The 22,897-nt window shown below is 39.1% G+C and overlaps 1 protein-coding gene across 1 annotated transcript in view; it reads left to right on the top strand.

Moving 5' to 3' along the window:
• The first annotated feature begins 827 nt into the window (after nucleotides 1–827).
• IL17RD (interleukin 17 receptor D) overlaps nucleotides 828–22,897 on the top strand; it is a 113,142-nt gene continuing 91,072 nt past the window's right edge. The window contains exon 1 of the mRNA XM_032798830.2: nucleotides 828–974. Coding sequence (XP_032654721.1) covers nucleotides 843–974 — 132 coding nt within the window. The 5' untranslated portion in view covers nucleotides 828–842. The remainder of the gene's footprint in view (nucleotides 975–22,897) is intronic.

The raw sequence follows: 22,897 nt of genomic DNA, 5'->3' as shown, positions 1-22,897 counted from the left end.
GCTGGTTTTTTTTAAATAAATTTAGTTTTGGTCTAAGTTTGTAGTATAGAGGTCAATGCAAAAAGTGTAAAAATAAATATAAATACAAGTAATTTCCATTGCTTTTTCTACCTTTAAATTTATTGGATAGCATTTACCTTCAGTTTGTCTTTTTTGAAATTTTATGATTTATTATTTCATTGCAAAATTCTCAGTGTTTTGGAAACTATAGCCCCCGTCCTATGTGTAGATGGAAGTAACTTTACTCATGACATCACGAGGACTGCTCCCCCGAGTAAAGTTACACATGTGCTTACATGTTTGCAAGAATGGGGACAAAATCCATATATTGAAATATACCCACCTCTGGACAAAATGTAGCAGAGAGGTGAACAACAGATGTGGTGAAGATAGGGAAAAATGGTTACTCACCGGAGCAAAGCCTCTATTCTCTAGAAAAATACTATATGATCTTTAATGTCCACGCAGAGGAGACAGGACACGGACAGTTACAGACCCATGGGAAAGACTTGCACACAAACACTTGCATGCAAGTCTTGCTAACTTTCCTTTCTGGAGCTGTGGTGTTCCTGAGTAATCTCGCCTTCCTTAGATGCAAAGACTTTAAAGAAGCATCTCTTTTAATTGCCAAAAAAAAATAGTACATGAAGAACAACGATTGCCTTCTGCGCCAGACACAATTATTGTAGGACTTTTCGCAAGGAACAGCCCCCCCGCCGCCACCAGCGGGGATGGGCGGGGGGGAGCAGCTGCACATTCTCTCGCGCATGCACGCAGCGAACACCCTCCCCCCCTGTTGCTTCTGCTCAGACTCCAGTCTCCGTGCACTGCAGCTGCAGACCATGGCACCTTGGCTCCAGTTCAGCTCCTTTTTCTTCACTCTGGTCGCCTGCTTCAAGGGTCACCAGCTGGCTGGGGCTGCTGGAGGACCCAGCAGCAGGCGGGGGCCCGCGGCCGACACGTGTGGATGGAGGGTGAGTGGACTGAAGCATTGTTTCTCTTTTCTCCGCACAGTCGGGCAGATTCGTGCGCTGAGTTGGGTTTTGCAAACTTTTAGGATTTGGCGGAGTGGCATGGGGAGATGCCAGAGTTTCCCGGCTAAGCCTCGCAAGTGCTGTCCCGTGGGCAGCGGACTCTTTGCAGCCCAGCCCATCTGAGAAATGCAGGTGTGGTGCTTACCTATCTGTCCGACTTGCTGCTTCTCCCGAATGTGCAAGAAGAGCTCGCTGGGCAGTGTGAATAGGGGTGGGAAGCCTCTTCTGCAACTCCTTTGCTGCTGCTCCAAGGCTGTGCAGCTGGTAGTTTGCGGCCAGGAGGAAAGGTGGCATTTCCAGAGAAGGGATAGTTACTGGTTTCTCGCCCTGGGGGTGCGAGGCATCGTTTAACCAGCGAGTGTGAAGAAGTCACTCAACAGGTCCTTTATCCGCAGCTCTCTCCTTCCTTAACTCGACCTGCCCTGCCAGCAGGATAAAAAGGGCGATCATTTGGGCTTTGTTATTTTAATGATTCGAGGCCGGCTCGGGGTCTTAGCTTCAGACCTGATCGTCAGACAGAGGATGTTGAAAAGTAAATTGGCGGGGGAGGGGGAAGAGCTGGGAGGTGAAACATTCCGTTATTGGTCTTTACCTTTTGTTCCGGCTCCTGGTGCGTTAGCTTCAGACTTTTCTTGTTGCGTTTTCCTGTTTGTTTTTCAAAAATCATCTCTCAATGTTTTCTCCCCATAAAGGCTAGCGAGAATTCTGGTTAAATTGTGGAGTTCCAAGGACCATGGGAAGGGAAAGAATGACTTTCATTGCCTTTCTTTTTTGTTATATTCTCACTAAAGATTTCATTAGTTTCAGATCATAACATTTGAAAAAGTCAATGCGAGGCACAAATCAGGGCTATGGAGGGAACTGGAAGTTAGAAAACACTGGAAACTTTGTAAGAGAAAAAATTCACATATTGCATCTATACTCACAGTTTACTAGCAACATATATTTTACTATAATATTCATGTTTCAGAAGATGTAAGCCCTGTGCACCACATATTTCAAACTATCAGGATACATATTTCTGTCAGGTTCAGCAGCAGCTATTAAATATACTGTCATTACCTATTAGGAGTTATAATGCTTGATTAATTTTGCTTATCTTGACATCTAGAGGAATGTGCAATATATATTTAATTGATTTTTCCTTACATAATAAATTATATTGTATATATTAAACTGATTATATCTGGGTCTGTTTAATGTAAAGCTTTTAAAATGCTCCCCTCTAATAAATCTGCTAAAAACACAACCTTTCAAGTTACTGTGAAGAAAACTTTTATTTTTGTATCACATACAACAAATTTAAACTTTTAATTTCCTGAACAAACTTTCCAATCAGTTAGTCTGTGTTACCAATATATTTTTTGTTTCCAGTTAGCAGATTTGCCTGACCAGTTTTTTTAGATACTGAATCTGATTCTGTAGTATAATTCTTAAATGGGAAAACTCGTATTGACTTAAGTGGGAGTTTTGCCAGAGGAATGACTGCAGGAAGGGACTCATTGTCTTGGTTGTGTGGTATTTATCTTGGACTGCATGTAAGTTTTGAATAGACTTGACATACTATTAAATGACTGATGGCCCCTGTAACACATTGTCTGCTCTGGGGCAGGGCTGCCTTTGAAGTGCTACCCTGTAGGAAGTAAAGAGACTATTTGCTCTATTAAAATTCCTTGGTATTTCCTCTGTTTAACCACAGGCCACTTCCCCTCTGCCACTCTAAACACTGCAGGGACACTGACTGATTGAAAAGACATAAGCCCTGAAGTAATTGTACCTTATTCAAATAGATATTCTTATTGTAGTTTATTTATAGATGGTTTCTAATCTGTAGGTTAAGGGCAGGAACAAATCTAAAAACTTTATATAGAGAGATGAATAATAAGCATATCTAATGTGTTTTGAGTAAAACAATGCTCGTTAAGCTAATTTTCACTAGTATAGTATTGAAAAAAATATTGCTTAACTGTTGATATTTGAGTAATTAAACAAGAGATAGAATGTGACTATTATCTATGTGTGTGTGTTATTTTTCTTACCAGTGGTAGAATTGTGTGGATATGTCACACTTTTCTCACAATTGCATTGGGGGGAAAACCTGGATCTCCCCCTCTTCCTGCAATTTGAGCACTTTTGTTTATTTTCCCCAAATTCATGCTCATTTACCTCATATATGAAATTTCCATGTCACACTCTGCTTAGGTTTGCTTAATTTATTAGAACAAAAAAATCTGAGTTTGTCTAAGAAATACTATAATCTTTTTGCTTTTAATCTAATGGAAATATTTTAAATTTGTCTTTATTTTATTACAGTAAAAACTACATTTGGTAAAGAAATAGTGTATATTTGTGTTGGTAAGAATTTATATTTGCAAATATTTGCTGTTTCAGTTGAGAGATCCTCAGCTTATTCTTAAAGATCTTTTGAATTTGCAAAATCTAAAGGTTATGGAACAGGTCCTGACAATGTTAATTGCAAAATATGTGCAGTGCATTCTTTTGTAGTAGTTTGGTCCCAGTCCTGCAAGACCAATAGGGTTCTGAACAAGCAAAACAGTTAAGCATATGTGTAACTTATGAGCACTGAGTGAAATCCTCCTGGCCTCACTAATGTCGATGGCAGAACTTCCTTTCATTTCAGTGGGGCCAGGGTTTCACTCATTTACTTCTGTGAGAATTTTAAGGCTTATCTACATTTGCAAGTTGTACATGTTTGAGGAAGGATGGAAATATAAAGCGCAATAGCTATTCTCGACTAGCTCCCTGTGTGGACACTTATTCTGAAATAACTATTTCGATTAATTTCCCCATGTAGGTATTGTAAGGAATGAAGGACTGAGCTTTAAAATTTAGTTGTACATATTTGGGGCCCAGTCTTGTAAAGAGTTAAGCACATGGGTAACTTTACTCACATAACTAATTTTGTTGACTCCAGTGGGGCTACTCATGTGAGTAAAGTTTTCCACATTCTTAACTCTACAGGATCAGGCCCTTGACTCTGTTCAGACTGAAACTTAAGATTAATGAGACTATTGACTGAGAGAGAATATAGCATTTGGCATATTTTAAAGCAAAAAAACAAAAAGAATATTGTATGTTGCACACAATAGGGGCTCCTTGCATTCCTCCATTCTCCCCAGAAGCTTCCTGTGTGCCATCCTCCCATCTGCTTCTATTTCAGGGATTTTCTGCAGTCTTCATCATCCTGTCCCTCATGCCATGGTCTCCTGTGTGTCCCCCTGCTCTCCCATGCTAGGGTTCCTCATTCCCTTCCCCATGTCAGGTGCTCTGTGTGTAATCCATTCTACCCTCCCCCCCCAAACTTTCTTTCTTTCTTTCTTATGGTGTCAACATTTTAAAACTGAAGTAGGAAGAAAGGCAGAGCACAGATGGGGTGGTGTTATTCTGGATGGTGTTAATGGCTACCATCAACCAATTCTTTCATTTGTAGACAATTACAGAAATGGTTGAAGGTGCTAGCTCTGCTAACTAGATGCCAGGGGCTCCTTGTGTCTCCTCGTTTTAGTTTTCCAATTTTCACTAAAATCTACAGGATTCTGCACATGGATACCTAGAACATTCTCTGAAATTTTGGAATTGCTTAGCTGTGGTGTTAAAAATTACTGTTACATTCAAACAGCTAGAGAAATGTTGAGTGTAAGGCCTCACAAACTCAACCAATTATCTAGCCCAGGCAATTGGATTAACTACTTCAAGATCACGGGTGTCACTTACCATCTGGTATAGTAAAAAAAAATGACTATTTTTGTCTCTATTTAAAAATAACTGTGTTTAGGGCTTGATCGACACTTAAAAGTTATATTGGCATAGCTGTGATAAGCTGCGATGTGAAAAAACCACTCCCCTGGCATAGTTAGGTTGACAAAACCTCCACTGTCAGCACAGTTAACATTGTTCGGGAACGTGGTATTTCTACAGCAACAGAAGAAGTATGCGTCCAGACATAGGGGCTGTGCTGGCATAGCTATGCCAACATAACTATTCTGGGTTAGGCTCTGTATTGTAGACATAGCCTAGATCACTTAACTAAATTTTCATAAAAAACCACGCTGACTACAGCATGCCTACTGCTTTATGTTTATTTAAAAACCAACAACACAATTAAAGTATATACACTACTCAAACAGGAAAATGTCTCTTTGTTGCAATTGTTTTATATTGGGTCTGAGCCTTTTGTCCATAAAAAGCATTTAGTCTAAATAGTGCAAGTAATACATTTTCAGAGTTGGCTTTCAAATGCACAAAACATTCAGAGAAGAAAAATGATGAAAACTTATTCCAGTTTACTTATAATAAACTTGTTCTGAATATTGACAATAAAATGCATCTTTAATCTTTTACATGTTTTATTGTGTATTTTTGTACTTTGACTATTCAGGCAATTCAAAAGGCTCATGACCTAACAAGCATTTCTGTAGTTGAAGCTCCCCCCAGCAATATTATGGATGGGATTTATTTCCTTTTTGTAATGCATGCCATGGTTTAGATTTCAGCAAACAAAAGTTGCCTCTTAACAACTTGAAACAAATTTATCAGTCAAACTAATTTCAAAATCTAGATAATTTATTTAAGGGGCAAAACAAATACTTAATTCATTTAATAGATTTAAATATTTTCTTGTCCACTGGTGGAAAAAAGTTAAACCATCATTAGATGATTCTAGCTTTTCTTTAGTTAATTACTTGATAATGTTAGTGTAATGTGGATGTTAGTTCATTAGAGCTGCAACATTTTAAATGGGTGTTTAATAAGGACCAGCTGTCTTTTCCAACAGATCCGTCCAAAGATGATGAAACAAAGCTTTGATGTGAATTTGCCCATTTAATTCTGCTCAAAGGCTGAAGTTTGCCAATTAATTTGGCATTTTATTAGGGTGCTATAAAAATGACAAGAGTGCAAAGTTTTATTGGTGAACAATAACACTAAAATTGGTCTTCAGTCTTTAAATGTGAAAATAATTTCTCTTTACTTTACTTGTGCTTATAAAATATTAAGTGTAATGCTCCCAATAATGTTCAGTGGTGATTGAAGGAGGAAACTCCAAAAGTTTTATTTTTATTTTTCTGAAAGTTAACAATTTACCTTGAAGTTTTATGCTGTATTTATGCTTTGTTTATCTGTTTAACATAAAACTGAACATTATGTGTAAAAACTGATATATAAAGCATAGCACAATTTGAAAAAATACATATAATTTATATCTCAGGTTATATATCTCCATTAATTTTGTGATGTTCCTTTGATCTTCCCTCCCCATAAAACTATATTAATTTTGTCAAACAATTTTGTGAAAGAAGGGCAAGTAATAAGAGCTATTCTAATTAAGCTACTTTTTATTACTTTCAAATGGACATTCAGATTGATTTATTTTAAATCCATATATTTTTGAAATCCTATTTTGAGATTAGATATAAACTGTTAAACTGGATAAAAAGATTTTATCCTATCACACGTTTTTTACAATTGTAAATTCATCCAGCTATTTACCTTTCCAAGCTTTTTTGACAATTGTAGCTACCATTGTTTACACTTGTACTTGTGCCTCTCTGAGTTTCCACAAGAGATTAAAATCAGAGAATAATGATTACTTTACAGCATATAGCAGTTTACTACAGTAATGGATGATTTCCTGCAGCTGTTCTGATGCACAATATTTGTTTAACAAAAATATATGATTTTGAACTCCTTTGTCACTTTAGTGACTATCCCAAATCCTGCTAGCTGAGCCATATATTATCTTCTGTATGCTTCCTTTTGCAGCATGTTAGGCTTTATGCTACTTTAGGAATATGTTGTGCATTCAATGGCATACTGAAAACATCTCTTCCTGGGTGTCACAATAACTGTCATCGGTCTGTAGAATGAGTGACCTCAGAATTCCACAGTGGTGTGAAAAGTGTAATATTGACCCATATAATCTAAGGGTATCTCTTTTTTTAAAAAAAGAAAAAAAAAGATAAATAGTCTTGGAAGGATTTAGTTTTTATCAGTCAATTCGGTAAAGTAAATTTCACAGTGCACACCCAAAAATATCTGAAAAAGTATATCTGTGGATAATTGAAATTTACAGATAGAGTAAGAAAAATGCTGCTGGAGCATTTATTAGACTTTGATTTAGGGAGAGTTACTTTGAATATTTTCACATTTGATATTGCCAATTTGTGTTTCAACAGTTATATAGCTTTAACTTTTTGAATGCCAATGTCTACTGTTATTAAATAATTATTGTCTGACCCCTCCCATAATTTCCCAGAAAAGTAAACATTTAAATGGATAAAAATAGAAAAAATATTTTAAAAATAAACTAGTATTATCAGTTGAAATTATAAAATAATCTATTTAATGTTGTTTATTTCTGCAGTTGAATGCGGCACCTGTATCAAATGTATATAATGATATAAAATGTACTTCCAAAAGTTAATTCTTGGAAGTATGCCATAAACTTGCATGAATGTGGACAGCGGATATTGAGCAATGTAGGGAAGTCAAGTGCATATTGTTTAACATTAGCTATAACAAGTTTCCATGTTACAGATGTTTCTTAGTAAATCTGACTGATCTTTAAACTCCATTGGACCCATTTCTAATAACCAGTTTTCAGGTCATAGGTATTACTTCGTAAAACGCTTAGAAATAAATGGTCTGACAAACACTCTGATAGAAGGAGTTGATAGTACCACTATAATGGCTTACTATTTAACAGATGATTTTTAAAAAGTTCTCTAAAATCTACATGCTTATTTGGGTTGTCTTGAAAATTGCTGTGCCTCCTGGGACCCAGGGTAAATTTTGTGGTCAGAATTTGTGGTTGTTTGAGCCAGGGGTTTTCAAAATATAGCCCATTTCTCTCTCCCCCCCCCCCCCAATGAAATCGAAACGTTACAGTTCTTGTAACTTTATTTTGCCAGTTGTGGCTCTGATCTTCCCCAGATTGATATCATCCACTCAAGATTGATCTCGGCTAGTGTCTGGTACCCACTCCTACTCTGAGAAAGCAAAATTAAAAAAATTATTCAAGATAAAAATTGGATCTACTGTATGGCTTGAATCAAGTTGACATGTTAGAGGAAGAAATTTGCCCATGTGCATCAGGACTAGAGTTTAGTTGCAAACCAGAATGGTTGCAGACAGCCTGATATCAGATTAATTGGGGGCTAAAAGATGACATACTGTGGCTTTTGAACCTGAGTACCACCCAAGTACTGTGAATTAGCTCAAGTCCTACCTACACGTGGGAGTTTTCTGAGGCTGTCTTGTGCACATTAGTTGTATTGTGCAGAGTGGTCTTCTGGAAGTTTTTACTTTAGAGGAATTGTGAAGAAAAATAGCATTAATTAAATAGAGGGAAGATTAAAGATTCTAGTAAGCAGCAGCATTAGGATAATGTAACCATGCCACATGCTCCTGACTCATTTTCTGAACAGTAGCTCTGAGTGTGAGGTATGTATAGCAAAGAAAGTAGCTATGACTCTCATCAATGTCAGTATGATCAAAGTGATTATTAAGTATCAGGAAACTACCCATAGTAGAGAGCTCTTTTCTAAAAACTTTTGTGACGTCAACATTGACTAATGCACTGTCAGAATATCAAATCAGTAACCCATATTTTTCATTAAAAATAAACACATTTAAACTTTCTACAATAATTAATCCATCTACACAAACTAAGAGTTCAGACCTCTCAATTTTCCCCTTCAAAATGTTGTGGTTCCTTAGAAAAATTGTAGTTCTTTTTTAAAAAAAAAAAAAAGTCAAAACAAACCTCAAATGACATTCTCCCTTCACAAAGGGTTATAAAAAAATCAAGCACTCCACAAATGGCAATAAATATTGTAAATGATAGTCTAACCTAAAAGCCAGAAGTTGTGTAGAACCTTTTTCTATAAGGTGCCACAGGATTCTCTGCTGCTTTTACAGATCCAACCTAACATGGCTACCCCTCTGATACTTTTTCATCCCATTAAAATGAAAATCTGGTGCAATTTTAACTGTGGTGGCACTGCTGCTCTGCCGTAATATTGCTGTGCCACATTAGAGCCAGAGGTTGGTATAGTGGTGCAAGTGGGATCATTTGCTCAAGGGTTTCTCAGATACAGTCCCCAAATAAGGAGCTGATTATAATAGTCAAAGTGTTCCAAAGTACACACACATAGGGGGATTGTCTTGAAAATAGGTATGCTGTAACAGAGTCTGGGATAGCGTTTGCAGTGCAGATTTGGGGTCATTTGAACAAGGAATTCTCAATATAAGGCCCCTCCCATACTATGAGCATCTTTTAATTTTCACTAATATCTGTGTGAATGGTATGATTATTTTGAATATTGCATACCACAACAGAAACAGGGGTATGCTTCTGCATACAAATTTGAAGTTATTTAGTCAAGGCGTTCTTCAGATTCAGCCCCCAATAAAGAGATGATATTAATATTAACGTTGCTCTAAAACCTACATGCATGGTGAGATTGTCCTGAAAACTGATAGCTCATAACAGGGGGTGGGGTAGACTTGGGGAGGTGTTGAGGAGATCACCCATTGAGATGAACAGGCCACTTCAAACTCCAGCAATCCTCCTAGACTTCAGAGTGTTGTGCAGGGCACTTTCCCCCTACATTAGCCATGAATGGAGTATGGTATGTGGGTCTTCCATCCATGCCCCTTTGCTTTCTCCAGCTGGTAGATGTGCTCCTCATAGCCCATTTGTTTACCACCTACCTTCCTCATTGCCCCTGCACTCATAGTGGGGACATGCAGAGTTCAGGAGGAGCCCAGAGATGGTAACAGACTGCCAGTAATGTGTTCCCAGGACACTTTCTTGTGCCCCTGCATAGGTACTCCATAGTCATACCTCCATCATTACCACCACTTACTGAAAAAACAAGGGTCATTCACTGCCCAAAAACTTTATTAATACAGAGTTAAGGTTGGCTGGCAGTGCCACATATCCTTCCAGAATGTCAAGTGCACTTGTACTTTAAATCTCTGAAACCAGGAAAGATGAGTTACGGTGCACACCAGCTCCAGTCTGTAACCTTAACTCTGTCCTCCTTGAATGATACTCCAGCCTGCTCTGACAGACATCATAGCACTCTATGTTTCCATATGATATAGGATACTGTGGGGACGCAGCACATGCCTATGGTAGGAGAAACTGTCACACCGTGTCCTGAGTAAGGCAAAAGTTGCATTTGGGGCACATTTCATGAATACCAGCTGGGTAGGCCTGGCCTATACTTGACTATTTCCCTACTCTGCAAAAATCACCTGTGAAGGGGCTCCCTCTTCAACTTTTGGAAACACTGACTAGTGAACACTCTCTGTGAATTAAGCACCATACACGGTCCAGCAGGGTTCCAAGTGTCTTTATTGTGGTTTAGGCTCCCAAATATATCACAACATAATAGCAGTTATCTGGAACCCCCTTCCTGCTCCCTGGCTCATACTACTTGCTTTCTTCTCAGAGCTACCCAGCTGGCAAGCTAATTACCTCATTAGTTCATCAGGCTCCCTACAGGTGCAAATTATCCCTTCTACTCTTGCAAGCCCAAACTACTTAAGCTTCTCCTACTCTAACTACACCCGGTGCTCTGGGTGTTCTAAGTGAGCTAGGTGCTGGCTTCCAAAGGCTCAATTTATAGCTGCTAACAGCACCCTATCACACCAGATGTTACCACCCCTTGACTCTTGTTCTCAGGATTCCCCTTACAACACCACCTGCATCTCTGCCCTGTAGTACACTGTCATGTTTATTGCCAGACTGTTACAAATCCCTCAACAAGAATATTGTGCTCCTCTGTTTGCATAACCTGCATAATTCAGCACAGAAATGAGGGGTCCCAGATCCATTGGGTACAGATTCATCACTCTATATCACAGTGTGAGCTGCAGCTACGTGTTGCAATTAATCCCAGCATTAGTCAATATACCTGTCCCTAACACAGTGAAGGACAGTTGGAGGGCTTGCAGATAAATGAGAGAATACAATTCTGTGGGTCACACCACACCACACAAAATGGTACACTCCTCATGTCCATTTATTATAAGGCAGCCCTGGCCAAAACATACTATTCTCAGTTTATCGTATTAGTTCCAGGTGGCAGAGTTAAGGTTGTGAGGACGACTGTTGTGTGTAACAACTGGATTCAAGAGATTTAAGAACAGAATCATAGAATATCAGGGTTGGAAGGGACCTCAGGAGGTCATCTAGTCCACCCCATGGTCAAAGCAGGTCCAATTCCCAACTAAAGTAGGTGCACTTGATGTTCTGGGAAGATACCTCGCAAAACTAGCCAGCTTTAATCCACATATTAATAAAGATTTTGGGTAGTGAATATTCTATAAGGGCTTCCAAACTGGGGGTACTCAGCACCAGCTCTTCCAAGGTGCTGAGTCCTCTCAACCCTCATGGAGTTCAATGAGTGTCAGCTCCTGACAGGATCAAACTCGTAGTCTAGCATATAGTTTTAAATACTTTGCTAAAACCAAGTTCCTTAGGAAGAAGTCATTTGAATACATTTAATTTATGAATTGCACTGCATTTGAAAAATGTACTCTTTGCTGGGCATACATACTTTTAATGACATTTTTGAAGAACAGTTTCTAAAAATTGTCTTTATCAATGTTTCTAATTCATTTAATTTATTTGTATCTGATTTTTCCTAAGTGATTTAAAGTTATGCTTCACATTTTACTTTCACTGGGGTTTTAAATGGTAGTGTGAACTAGTCAATTTTGATCATTCTTGGTGAGCAGACTTGGATTTTCATTTCTGACCCCCCCTACTTACTCCAGTGGGAGGAACTAAATATTTCTGATCTTACTTCTGACCATATTCAAATCCAACCAAGCAATCACTGACTTCCCTGACTTTTTTTGTAGAAGGCTGTGGGAAAATTCCTGGTTGGCTGGCTATGAATTAATGAAAATCCTTAGAATGCTTCACTAATGATAGCTCCTGTGGCTTTAAAAAAATGCTATTCCCTTCTTTAATTTGAAGGAGGTCATGGGGGTTTACAGAAACTAAGAAAAGAAAGCATAACATCTGGTTGTGCTCTGTTGCCTACTGCTTTTGTGTAAAGAAAAGTTATGGAGTCTCAGCATCAAACGCATTCAAGGTGATCCTTCATAAGAATTTCTTGCAAGAATACATTTCACTCAAACTGTGTTTTCTAATTGCTTTTACTCTGTATTTTAAAATACTGTTTTTTTCTGCTAACGGGACACTTTTGAAATCCTGAATTTCTTTTGAAATCATCTAAATATATACCTTAATTTTATTTTCTTCTCTGTCAAATATTCTTTTGCTTAACTCAATTATGTTCCTATTACTTCTCCTAAAGACTTTGAGTCCAAAATTAAAAAACATGAAAAAAAGATCTTAGATGACCCTAATAAAATTGGTGGAAGTTTTGCTTTCAGAGTTTATATCCATATAGATAGTTATTTTCGACTACTTGATTATAAAGTCGTTTGAGTTTTTGAAATAACTTTTTTATAATTTATATATACATATTAATATATAATATGCATTCATATATATTAATGTTGTTAATATATAATAACTATTTTGGATAATAATACTTTTATCTGGGGGTTCTTTGTTACTTTTCACTTAACCATGTTTGATAAGTTGAAAAGCATGTCCTGTAAATGTTTTGATCCAAACATCCAATATTATAAATTATTAGACTAGAAACTACTGGCTGTTCGTTTACAATTACAAGTGGGTATTCTGTGCATGGTTTATATGGCTATCAGAAAATATAAGAGGAAATATTTACAGTTTTTAACAGTAACATATTTACAATATCTTATCCATTTTTGAAAAATACGTTTTCGTTTTATAAAGTGATTCAAATTAACAGTCAGGGCCTGTGCTTATCACTTATAAGTGGCCTGTTCTGCATCTAATAATGGCTGTATTGGTCAGGAGTGTGAAAAAAACATACCCTCTAGCAACATAGCTATGTTCACAAAACTCCAAGTGTAGATGCAGTTATGCCAACAGAAGAAGACTTATGTTGAACTAATGTTGTCTGGGGAGGTGGTGTTCCTGTACCAGTAGAGAGAGCTTCTCCTTCTGTCAGCATATGCTGCATCTACAGTAGGAGGCAAAGCTATTCTGGCATAGGCTCTGTAATGTAGACATAGCCCATGAGTTAGAAGCAAGGGTCAAATTTTTTAAAAAGGGGGTCAAAATCCTGTCTCCCTGAAGTCAGTGGTAAAACTCATTTACCTAATTGAATTTCTCTTTGTGTGCCTAGAGCAGGCCTGCACAACTCGTAAAGCACTGAGGGCCATATTACTCCAAAGAAAACAGCTGAGGGCTGAAACCCACTGGCCCCCCTGAAGCCCCACCCAGCGCCGCTCAAACCCCCAGAAACACCCCTCCCATGCTAGCTCCACCCGGCCCCGCGGAAACAAACCCTCTTTCCCCAGCACCGTCCCGCCGAAACAGTGGTATTGAACCTTGGTAATATGTTATAGCGGGCCTCTAGGTAGTATAATTAAAGTAAAAGAAAAATGTCTTTTTGCTAGAAGTAGAATAAGAGCCCCCCCCCTCGCTTTGTAATCAATTGCCCTGTTGAATGAATGAGGTGTGAATGAGGAAGGTGTGGAAGGCAGGCACCTCCAGACAGCTGCAACCCTTGGAGAGGGGCTGGGAGCCAGACCAAGGACAATTAAACTTGTCAAGTGGACTGAGTAGAGAAGAGGAGACATACTGATGGCCTCGGGGGTTAGAAGCAAGCACCTTCTTTTGGGAACACCCTCTTTGCAGTATTGGGACAACCCCCCCAGCCTAGAGAAAAGCAGCAAAAGGGACCAATTTTTATGAGAGACAAGATCGGTAGAACAGGTCAGCCACCGACTCGCCGCTTGCCTCCTCACTCCCAAGTATAAAGCCCCCCCCCCCACTGGCCGCCCGCTCGCCTCCTCAGCACCCCACCTCCCCGGCTCGCCTACTCACCACCGCCCCCTGTTGCTGCTGCCAGCTTCCCTGTCTGTCCACTGCCGGCTTACCTGCTCCACCCGCCCCCAGCTCACTGCCTGCCCGCCGCTGGCCTCTTATCTTCTGCCACTGCCGCTGCCCCTGCCACTGGCTCACCCTCACTCCCCACCCTGCCACTGGCCTCTTCACTACCCCGCCCACCCATTGGCCATCCAGCTGGTTGTTGGCTTGCCCCACCTCACCGCTTGTCTACTCACCCTCCGCGGGCTGCACAGTGAGTCCATGCGGGCCACATGCAGCCCGCGGACTGTATGTTGTGCAGGCCTAGTCTAGAGTTTGGCTTCTACATCCGTATCAGAGGCCTGATTTTCAGAAGTGCCTAGCATCTAGCAGCTCATCTTGGCTTTAGTGGGAGCACTGGATTCTCAGCACTTTTGAAAATCAGGCTACTTATTTAGGCTTGCATCTAAATAAGGACTTAGCAATGGGATTTTCAAAAGCACCTAAATGACTTCAGAATACAGGATGGGACTTTCAAAATGCCTGAGAAGTTAGGCACCTAGCTCCCATTAATTTTCAGTGGGGCTTGCGCTCATAAGTCACTTAGCTCTTCTGAAAATTCCATCCAAAGAATGTAATTTTAGGCACCTGTTTTTTTACAATCTGACCAAAAAAGGCGGAGGAAAGTTTCCATTTGTGCCTGTGAAAATCTCTCAGTAGATTATGAAATGCACCACATATAAAACAGCACCATTCCAAAAGATTTGCAATATTTAATGTTTTGCTTGTGCTTTTCATCTGAGGATTTCAAAATGGTGAGTACTTCACAAGCATTAATTAAGATTTACAATCTTGTGAAGGAGACAAAGGGTATATAGGAACCACTTCAGCCTCCACTGAAAAGCAACTGCCTCTGCGGTGAAACTGCATCAAATCTTTTATGGATTTGAAAGATTATGATGTAAGTAACAATTCTATTATTAAGTGTGGCTCTCCACTTCTGAAGGGTTTAGGGTACCACACTACATTTTAAAGCTACACAGAGTACTAATAAAATACCTTATATTATTCAGACAGTTTAGCATCAACATGCAATTTACTTCTAACCTTTTATTAAGAAATTAAACTGAGATTTCTCATCTTATCTTTAATACTACATTTTCCTTCCCCGGTTTGTGTATTATTATCCTTTCTGTGCCACTTTTCCATAGATTCAACCTACTCCTACGATGTACAATTGTTTAATCTCAATAAAGAGAATATTAAAATGCATCATTCCAGAAGCCTGGAAAAGGGCAAATATAGTGCCCATCTATAAAAAGGGAAATAAAAACAACCCAGGAAACTACAGACCAGTTAGTTTAACTTCTGTAGTTAACTTCCTGCCTTGCACAGGAAGATAATGGATGCAAGTAATTAAAGAATCATCGCTCACCACATCGGAAGTGGTCAAGGTGACTAGGGAATAGCCAGCAGGGATTTAAAGACAAATCCAATGTCAAACCAATCTGAAAACTTGTTTATGATAATGAAGCTTGTCGGATAAGGGAGAAGCGGTGACTGTGGTATACCTAGAATTTAATAAGGCATTTGGTACCATCTCGCATGAATAATCCTTATCGGTAACTAGGCAAAATACTAATGTTAGATGGGGCTAACTATAGTAGGTGGTGCAGATAACTGGCTGGAGAACCGTACTCAGAGAGTGGTTATTGACCATGGCTCCCAAGATCCTGCTGGAAAGGTATAAGAATACCAAGTGGGGTTCCACAGGGGTCCCTGTTTTTGGGACGACTGCTGCTGTCCAATATCTTTCATCAACGAATCAGATGTTGGCATAGGAAAAGTACCGACTTATTAACGCTTTCGCGGATCAATACCACATGGATGGATTTGAAACTCTCTTGGAGATCAGGAGTCAAAATCTTCAAAATGAATCTGGAACAAATTGGAGAATATGGCTCTGACGTAAATCCAGATGAAAGTTCATAAACGACACATGGTCAAAGTGCTCCTTGAAGGAACAATCGTCTTCACACATACAGAAAATGGGAAGAGACTCGTCACGGAAGTGAGTATGGCAGAAAGAGATCCAGGGGTTCATTAGGGGACCACAAGCTAATATATGCGAGTCAACAGTGTGAATACTGTCGCAAAAAAAGCAAAACGTTGATTCTGGGATGCATTAACAGTCGTGTTGTAAACAAGACACAAGAAGTCATTCTCTCCAATCTTCTACTCTGCCGCTGGTTAGCCTCAACTAGAAGTATTGTGGCCAGTAGTTCTGGGCACGTCGCATTTCCAACGAAAGATGTGGAGAAATTGATGAGAGTGTCCCAGAGAAGAAGCAACAGAAGATTAAAGGTCTTCGGGAACTTGACCTATGAAAGGAAGGCTGAAAGAAATGGGTTTGCTTAGTTTGGAAAGAGAGACTGAGAGGCGGACCATGATGAGCAAGTTTTTCAGGCTATCTTAAAAAGGCGTTTGTCCCATCCCAGGAGAAGGGAGAAAACTGGTTCACCTTAGCCTCTAATGATAGAACAAGAAGCCAATGGGCTTAAACTGCAGCAAGGGAGTTTAGGTTGGACATTAGGAAAAAGTTCCTAAACTGTCAGGGTGGTTAAACACTGGAATAAATTGCCCCGCAGGGAGGTTGTGGAATCTCCAATCTCTGCTGTGGAATCTCCATCTCTGGAGATATTTAAGAGTAGGTTAGATAAATGTCTATCAGGGATGGTCTAGACAGTATTTGGTCCTGCCATGAGGGCAGGGGACTGGACTCGATGACCTCTCGAGGTCCCTCCCAGTCCTAGAGTCTATGAATCTATGAAACACAGCAGTTATTTAACAGTGCATTGTAATGCTGTACATTTTCTGACAGAAAATGAAGAATAATGTTGTAACTCTAAGGGGAATTTAGACAGACTGACTATAATTTCAAAAATCATACTAAAATTACAAAACAGAACCATAGGGTCTTTTATGACCATAAGTGGTCAAGGATCTCTGTTTCACATCTCATCCTAAAGACAACAACTCCGTCAGCAGATAACAAAGTGTGCTGGAGTGCTGGTTATCTACTGACTTGGATTTAAGGGGCCTTCTGAATTGCTAAGATCTTTGATTTTGTTTACAGCATCAAATCTTTTTCTGATGCCTCTGTGTGTCATTACACAGGACATATATTAACAGCTCAAAACAACATGGGGGACAGATCTTCAGCTGTGTAAATTCGTGTAGCTCCACTGAAGTCAATGAAACTACGTTGATTTGTGCCATTTGAGAGTCTCGCCCTTACCCTTGATGATTTTGTCATGAATTAGTTTTCAGCGTCAGATTTTTTTGTTGTTGTTTAATAATAGAAAAATGTTGAAATAAATGCTGAAGACTATCAGGATTGTAAAAGCCGTACCATCGTAGTTAAAGGTCTATTATTACAATTCTGTCAGTTAGTATATCTCTAGATTAAAGGCTGAGTTGTTAATATTCTGTAAGTAACTTCGCAGTTTATCTTTCTTTTGACTGAAATTAAATGATAATCAATCTCTCTCTCACACACACGCATACCTAAGTTAAAATATCAGCAAAACTTGACCCTTAACAGGTGACAAGTTATTATTCTATGCTGTTCCAGAACAGCAATGGAAACGAAACCTCTATCTTTTATTCATAAGTTAGGGATAATACAAGTCAGTATAGCTTAGGTTTTTCCATATAGTTGCATTTGTAAGAGTAATTCACTAATCATGCCATTCACTTTTGGGGTTCTTTTCGAGTAAGGACCGCTAGCCGTGAAATGTCATGCAGAGATTTTAAAATGGGACATTCAGCTCACTAAAGAATGAGCTGCAAAGACAGAATTTTCTTTTTATTACTCTTTTGGCAGTAAATGCAAGACTAGAAGCCACAAAATAAATGAGGCTAAAACCCTGTATAATCCAATAATGCTGATAGGTATGAATAATTATTTTTCGGGTTATCTGTATTATATTTGGTATGAACATTTTGGTTGGTGGTTATTGTGTTCCACTCACATGCAGAACTTCACTTCTGCAAATTTGTTGTAATAGTTCAGTAGTTTGCTTTTCTTTTGGCTTGATGAGTTTTAGTTACAACAGAGAAAATAATTGTTTCAATATTTGCTTCATATTTATTCCAAGTAGCTTTGTTGTTGTTGTGAGTTATTATTTACAGTGGAAGTGGAAGCTTACGGCAGTTTTAAGACCAACTTCTTAAGTTAGTACAATAACTGGACATTTTCTGTGTAGCAGATGAAGGCTTTTAAGTGGAAGTGTTTTATATACCATATTTGTCTTCCTGTTAAGTGTTCAAGGATTAGCTTTTTAGACATTCATGTTAGCTCTGACAAAAGGAAGCCTGGTAAAGATTGTAAGAACTACTGCCTTGATTTAACTTGCTAATCTTTACAGTTAAATGCTTAAACTCTTAAATCTTATGCTGCAATTCTGACTTCCTGTGTGTTGTTTAATTAAAATGGCTGGCAGGAGAAAACCTGTGCATAGCATTAACTTTTTGTCCAAAGTCTTGTTTGTTAGGAGTAATTGTTTCATATAGTAAAATGCTCAGTGCACTATTTGAGGCTCATATTAAAAAAAAGGTTTGTAAATCTTTCTAACATATTGTCAAAATCAAAAGGCTTCCCCCCCCCCGCCATCAAAAAATTTGATCAAAGTAGCATAACCTGTGCCTCTCTTTTTGTTACACACACTGAAGGTCTGTGGATAACATTACATTTTTTCAGCATGAAACTGAACACTTCAAATCCCTAAAGCAGTCTCAAATTTATGGTTAATAAAAGAATTTATTGTACTCGATGTCATCTGTTATATCACTCTGGGAGCAGAAACTGGCAGTGAGTGGACAGGAAATATTTCCATTTCAAATTGCTTCAATCATATGGTCTAGGGCAAAAGTTTCTGATTTCAGCAAAGTCACTGTAAATAGCAATGTAATTAAGCACTTTTAGTTGATTAAATGTGTATTATATCTTTTCAAACGATATTAGTTTCTTTTTGATTATGGCATTTAACATAAATGTATTATTTAAATGATTACATGTCTTATGTTTGATGTATTTCAGTATTGATTACTGAAAACCTTTTTTACTGACAGAAGGAATAATAATTGTGTGTTTCCAGGTAAATGTCTGTATATGCCAAGAGAACAGCAGTAAGATGAGTTAGTGTACCATGGCCAAGCTACTTCAAAGTTTCAGACCTTTGTATTTGTAATCAGCTACTTTCTGAATAAAGAAAAAGCTTCTGTCTGGTGATTAGGTCCTTTGAGCTTAATCAATTTCTTAAAACTTGAAAAAGTTAAGCAGTTTATTTTGAAGTGTGATATCTATAGGGTGTGACTTTTATTAATAACTGCCTGCTGTCAGATTTGTTTCTATACATATTCACACATTAAATAGTTTTTAAACTGTTTTCAATAGTTTAAAAACTGTGCAAATAATAAAACAGAAATGCATATTATGAGAAAGATGGTGGCCAGGGGAAAGGACACTTTTGTTCTCTTACTTTAAAAAGGTAACAAATATATTATTGTCCTAAAACATCTTTTCATTGTTGCCTGTGAATATGTATGTTGCAAAATGTGGTTGCAAAAATGTAGTGCCTGCCAGTCTGATTAACTTGTATTTAATCCTTACAGACAAAGAAAAAAATGCACAACAAGTTTCTTGCAGATTCCATACTGACTATTATCATGTTATTGGGAAAGTAAAACGAAACAAAAACAGAAGTATTTTGAAGTAAGGGTGACAATCTGACTCTCTACTTTTCATTGCAGACCAGGTTGCTTCCCATTATTTTAAAGAAAAATTGTGGGTGGGGGGCAGGGACAGGGTATAGAAGAAAGGACTCCCATCAGATGGTGTCCATGTGGATAATGTGTGTCAGTTCAGACTTCGCTTCCTCCTCAGTTGAAAGTGAGAGATCCTTTTCAGAAAAGGGAATTCATTATAATATTCAAAATAAAAGCTAGAAGGGGTTGCTATCCTTTGGAAGAAGTCCGCATGTTAGTGCTCTTTTGTCACACTGCCATACAAAATACAGGGAAATCAGTTATCAGTAGCAAAACAGATGTTTGAAAAAGTAGACGAGTATCCTACTTGTATTGTTAAGAACTGTCTTATGCAGGGTTTTGTGTAGGACACTTAGCAATAAGCACTAAATAAAAAACTAACACAGATAGGTAAGACCTAATTTAATAAGATAGTTCTAAGGAAAACATTCCTAAACAGGGAAATAAAATGTTTTGTTTAAGAACCACCTGCTCCTTTGAAAAAATAATTGCTGTGAAATAATACAGCATACAGATTCCACTATAAGTTTGTTACAAATTACTTGTATTAGAGTATCACCTGAAGACCCGAGCAGAGTGTGTGTCCCATTGTGCTAGGAGATGTACATGCAGTACAAGATAAGCAGTAGTCCCTGTTTTGAAGAGTTTACAGTCTAATTAGATCTGACAGACAACGGTTTGGAGAAAGGAAATATTGTTATCTGAATTTACAGATTGAGAGCTAAGGTACCTAGAGACAAAGTGATTTGCCCAAAGTCACACAGGGACTCTCTGACCAAGTCAGGAAATGAACCCACAGAGCTCTACTTCTCACCCTGAGTCCGACTCTTGTCTCTGCAGCACACCCAGTCCTTGTCAGGCCAGGAAATGAGCAAGTGGACCTATGTAGGAAATCCGGTCCTCATTTGGGAAGTTTGGGCAGACTCTTGTTCTTTTAAGAGATTATTTCACATTATAGATTAATAGTAAATGATTATGATGATGTTTTTATTTCAGAATAAAGAAAATCAGAATCTCATTTGTCAGTTTTTTTTTTTTGCACCACTTCAGTTTTTAAACTGGCCAATCCAGTTATAACCAAATGTAAAATATAAGAAAAAGTTACTCCCCAGCTGAGACGTATGTACCAAGATGTGGATCAGAGCAAGTCTTTGTCAAAAAGGGGCTTACAATGGAAATACTGCCAGATCTGAACTGTAGCAGTGCAAATGGCAACACTATAGTAACATAAGGTCCTGGCAAGTTGTTACAGCCTGTGTGAGATAGTGAATTTGACTGCAAATATCACATTTCCTGTCAGGTAATATAACCGTACGAAAATAACAATTAGTAACTAGCATCTTACTTTATGGATAGAACATGTAACCTTTGCTTTGGCCTGCTTTCAAATGTACTTAACATTACATTTGTAGGAAAAATGGAACTCTTAAACTATTTCACTTATTCAAGTGTATTATAAAGTGTGATATCCAGAGGGTGTAACTTTTATTAGTGGAAACTGAATGCAGTCAGACTAGAGTTTGCAGAACGGGGAAGAAAATTGGCAGCATATGACTTCCATATGAAGAAAGAGGAGAATCCATGTATCCCCAATGTAGATAGCGGTAAGAAACTGTTTTCAGGCGCTCTCTGCACAGATACGGCGGAGAATGGTTTGGAAGAGTCATCTGAGGGAAGGGATCAGAAGAAGACCCCATCGACTGGAAGGCATGGGATGCATTGTCCTAGGGATGGGGGTTCCACAACCACCACTGCCAAGAGGAGGAGATGGGTAGTGGAGGTTGTGGACTCTCTCCTAAGGGGGACAGAGTCATCCATCTGCCGTCCAGACTGGGAGACTCATGCTGCTTGCCTGGAGCTAGAATTCAGGATGTAACAGAGTGTCTGCCGAGACTGATCAAGCCCTTGGACCACTATCCTTTCCTACTTCTTCATGTGGGCACCAATGATACTCCCAAAAATGACCTTGAGCAGGTCACTGCAGACTATGTGGCTCTGGGAAGAAGGATAAATGAGTTTGAGGCACAAGTCGTGTTCTTGTCCATCCTCCCTGTTGAAGGAAAAGGGCCAGGTAGGGACCATCGAATTGTGGAGGTAAATGCTTGGTTACGCAGATGGTGTCGGAGAGAGGGCTTTGGATTCTCTGACCATGGGATGTTGTTCCAGGAAGAACGATTGCTAGGAAGAGATGAGATCCAACTAACTAGGAGAGGGAAGAGTATCTTCACAGGCAGGCTGGCTAACCTAGTGAGGAGGGCTTTAAACTAGGTTCACCGGGGGATGGTGACCTAAGCCCAGAGGTAAGGGGAGAAGTGGGATACCGGGAAGAAACACAAGGAGGAGGGTGCAACGAGGAGGCCTCCTGATTCATACTGAAAAACTAGGGCAATCGGCTAGTTATCTTAAGTGCCTGTACACGAATCCAAGAAGCCTGGGAAACAAGCAGGAAGAATTGGAAGTCCTGGCACAGTCAAGGAACTATAATATGATTGGAATAACAGAGACTTGGTGGGGTAACTCACATGACTGACACAGTGTCATGGATGGGTATAAACTGGTCAGGAAGAACAGGAGAGAGAGAAAATGTGGAGGAGTTGCACTGTATGCAAGACGGCAGTATGATTGCTCAGAACTTCAGGATGAAACTGGAGAAAACCCTGTTGAGAGTCTTTGGGTTAAGTTTAGATGCAAGCGTAACAAAGGTGATGTCATGGTGGGCATCTGCTATAGATCACCAGACCAGGAGGATGAAGTAAATGAGGCTTTCTTCGGACAACTAACAACAGTTTCCAGATCACAGGCCCTGTTTTTTATGAGGGACTTCAATCACCCTGACATCTGCTGGGAGAGCAGTACAGCTGTGCACAGACAATCCAGGAAGTTTTTGGAGAGTGTTTGGGACAACTTCCTGGTGCAAGTGCTGGAGAAACCAACAAGGGGTCATGCTTCGCTTGACCTGCTGCTCACAAACAGGGAAGAATTGGCAGGGGCAGTAGAAGTGGGTGGCAACCTGGGCAGCAGTGACCATGAGATGGTTGAGTTCAGGATCCCAACAAAAGGAAGAAAG

This window comes from Chelonoidis abingdonii, chromosome 17 (assembly GCF_003597395.2).
Source record: "Chelonoidis abingdonii isolate Lonesome George chromosome 17, CheloAbing_2.0, whole genome shotgun sequence".
Classification (NCBI taxonomy): Eukaryota; Metazoa; Chordata; order Testudines; family Testudinidae; genus Chelonoidis; species Chelonoidis abingdonii.
The sequence above is the reverse complement of the archived record's forward strand: the minus strand, read 5'-3'. Positions and strand labels throughout refer to the sequence as shown.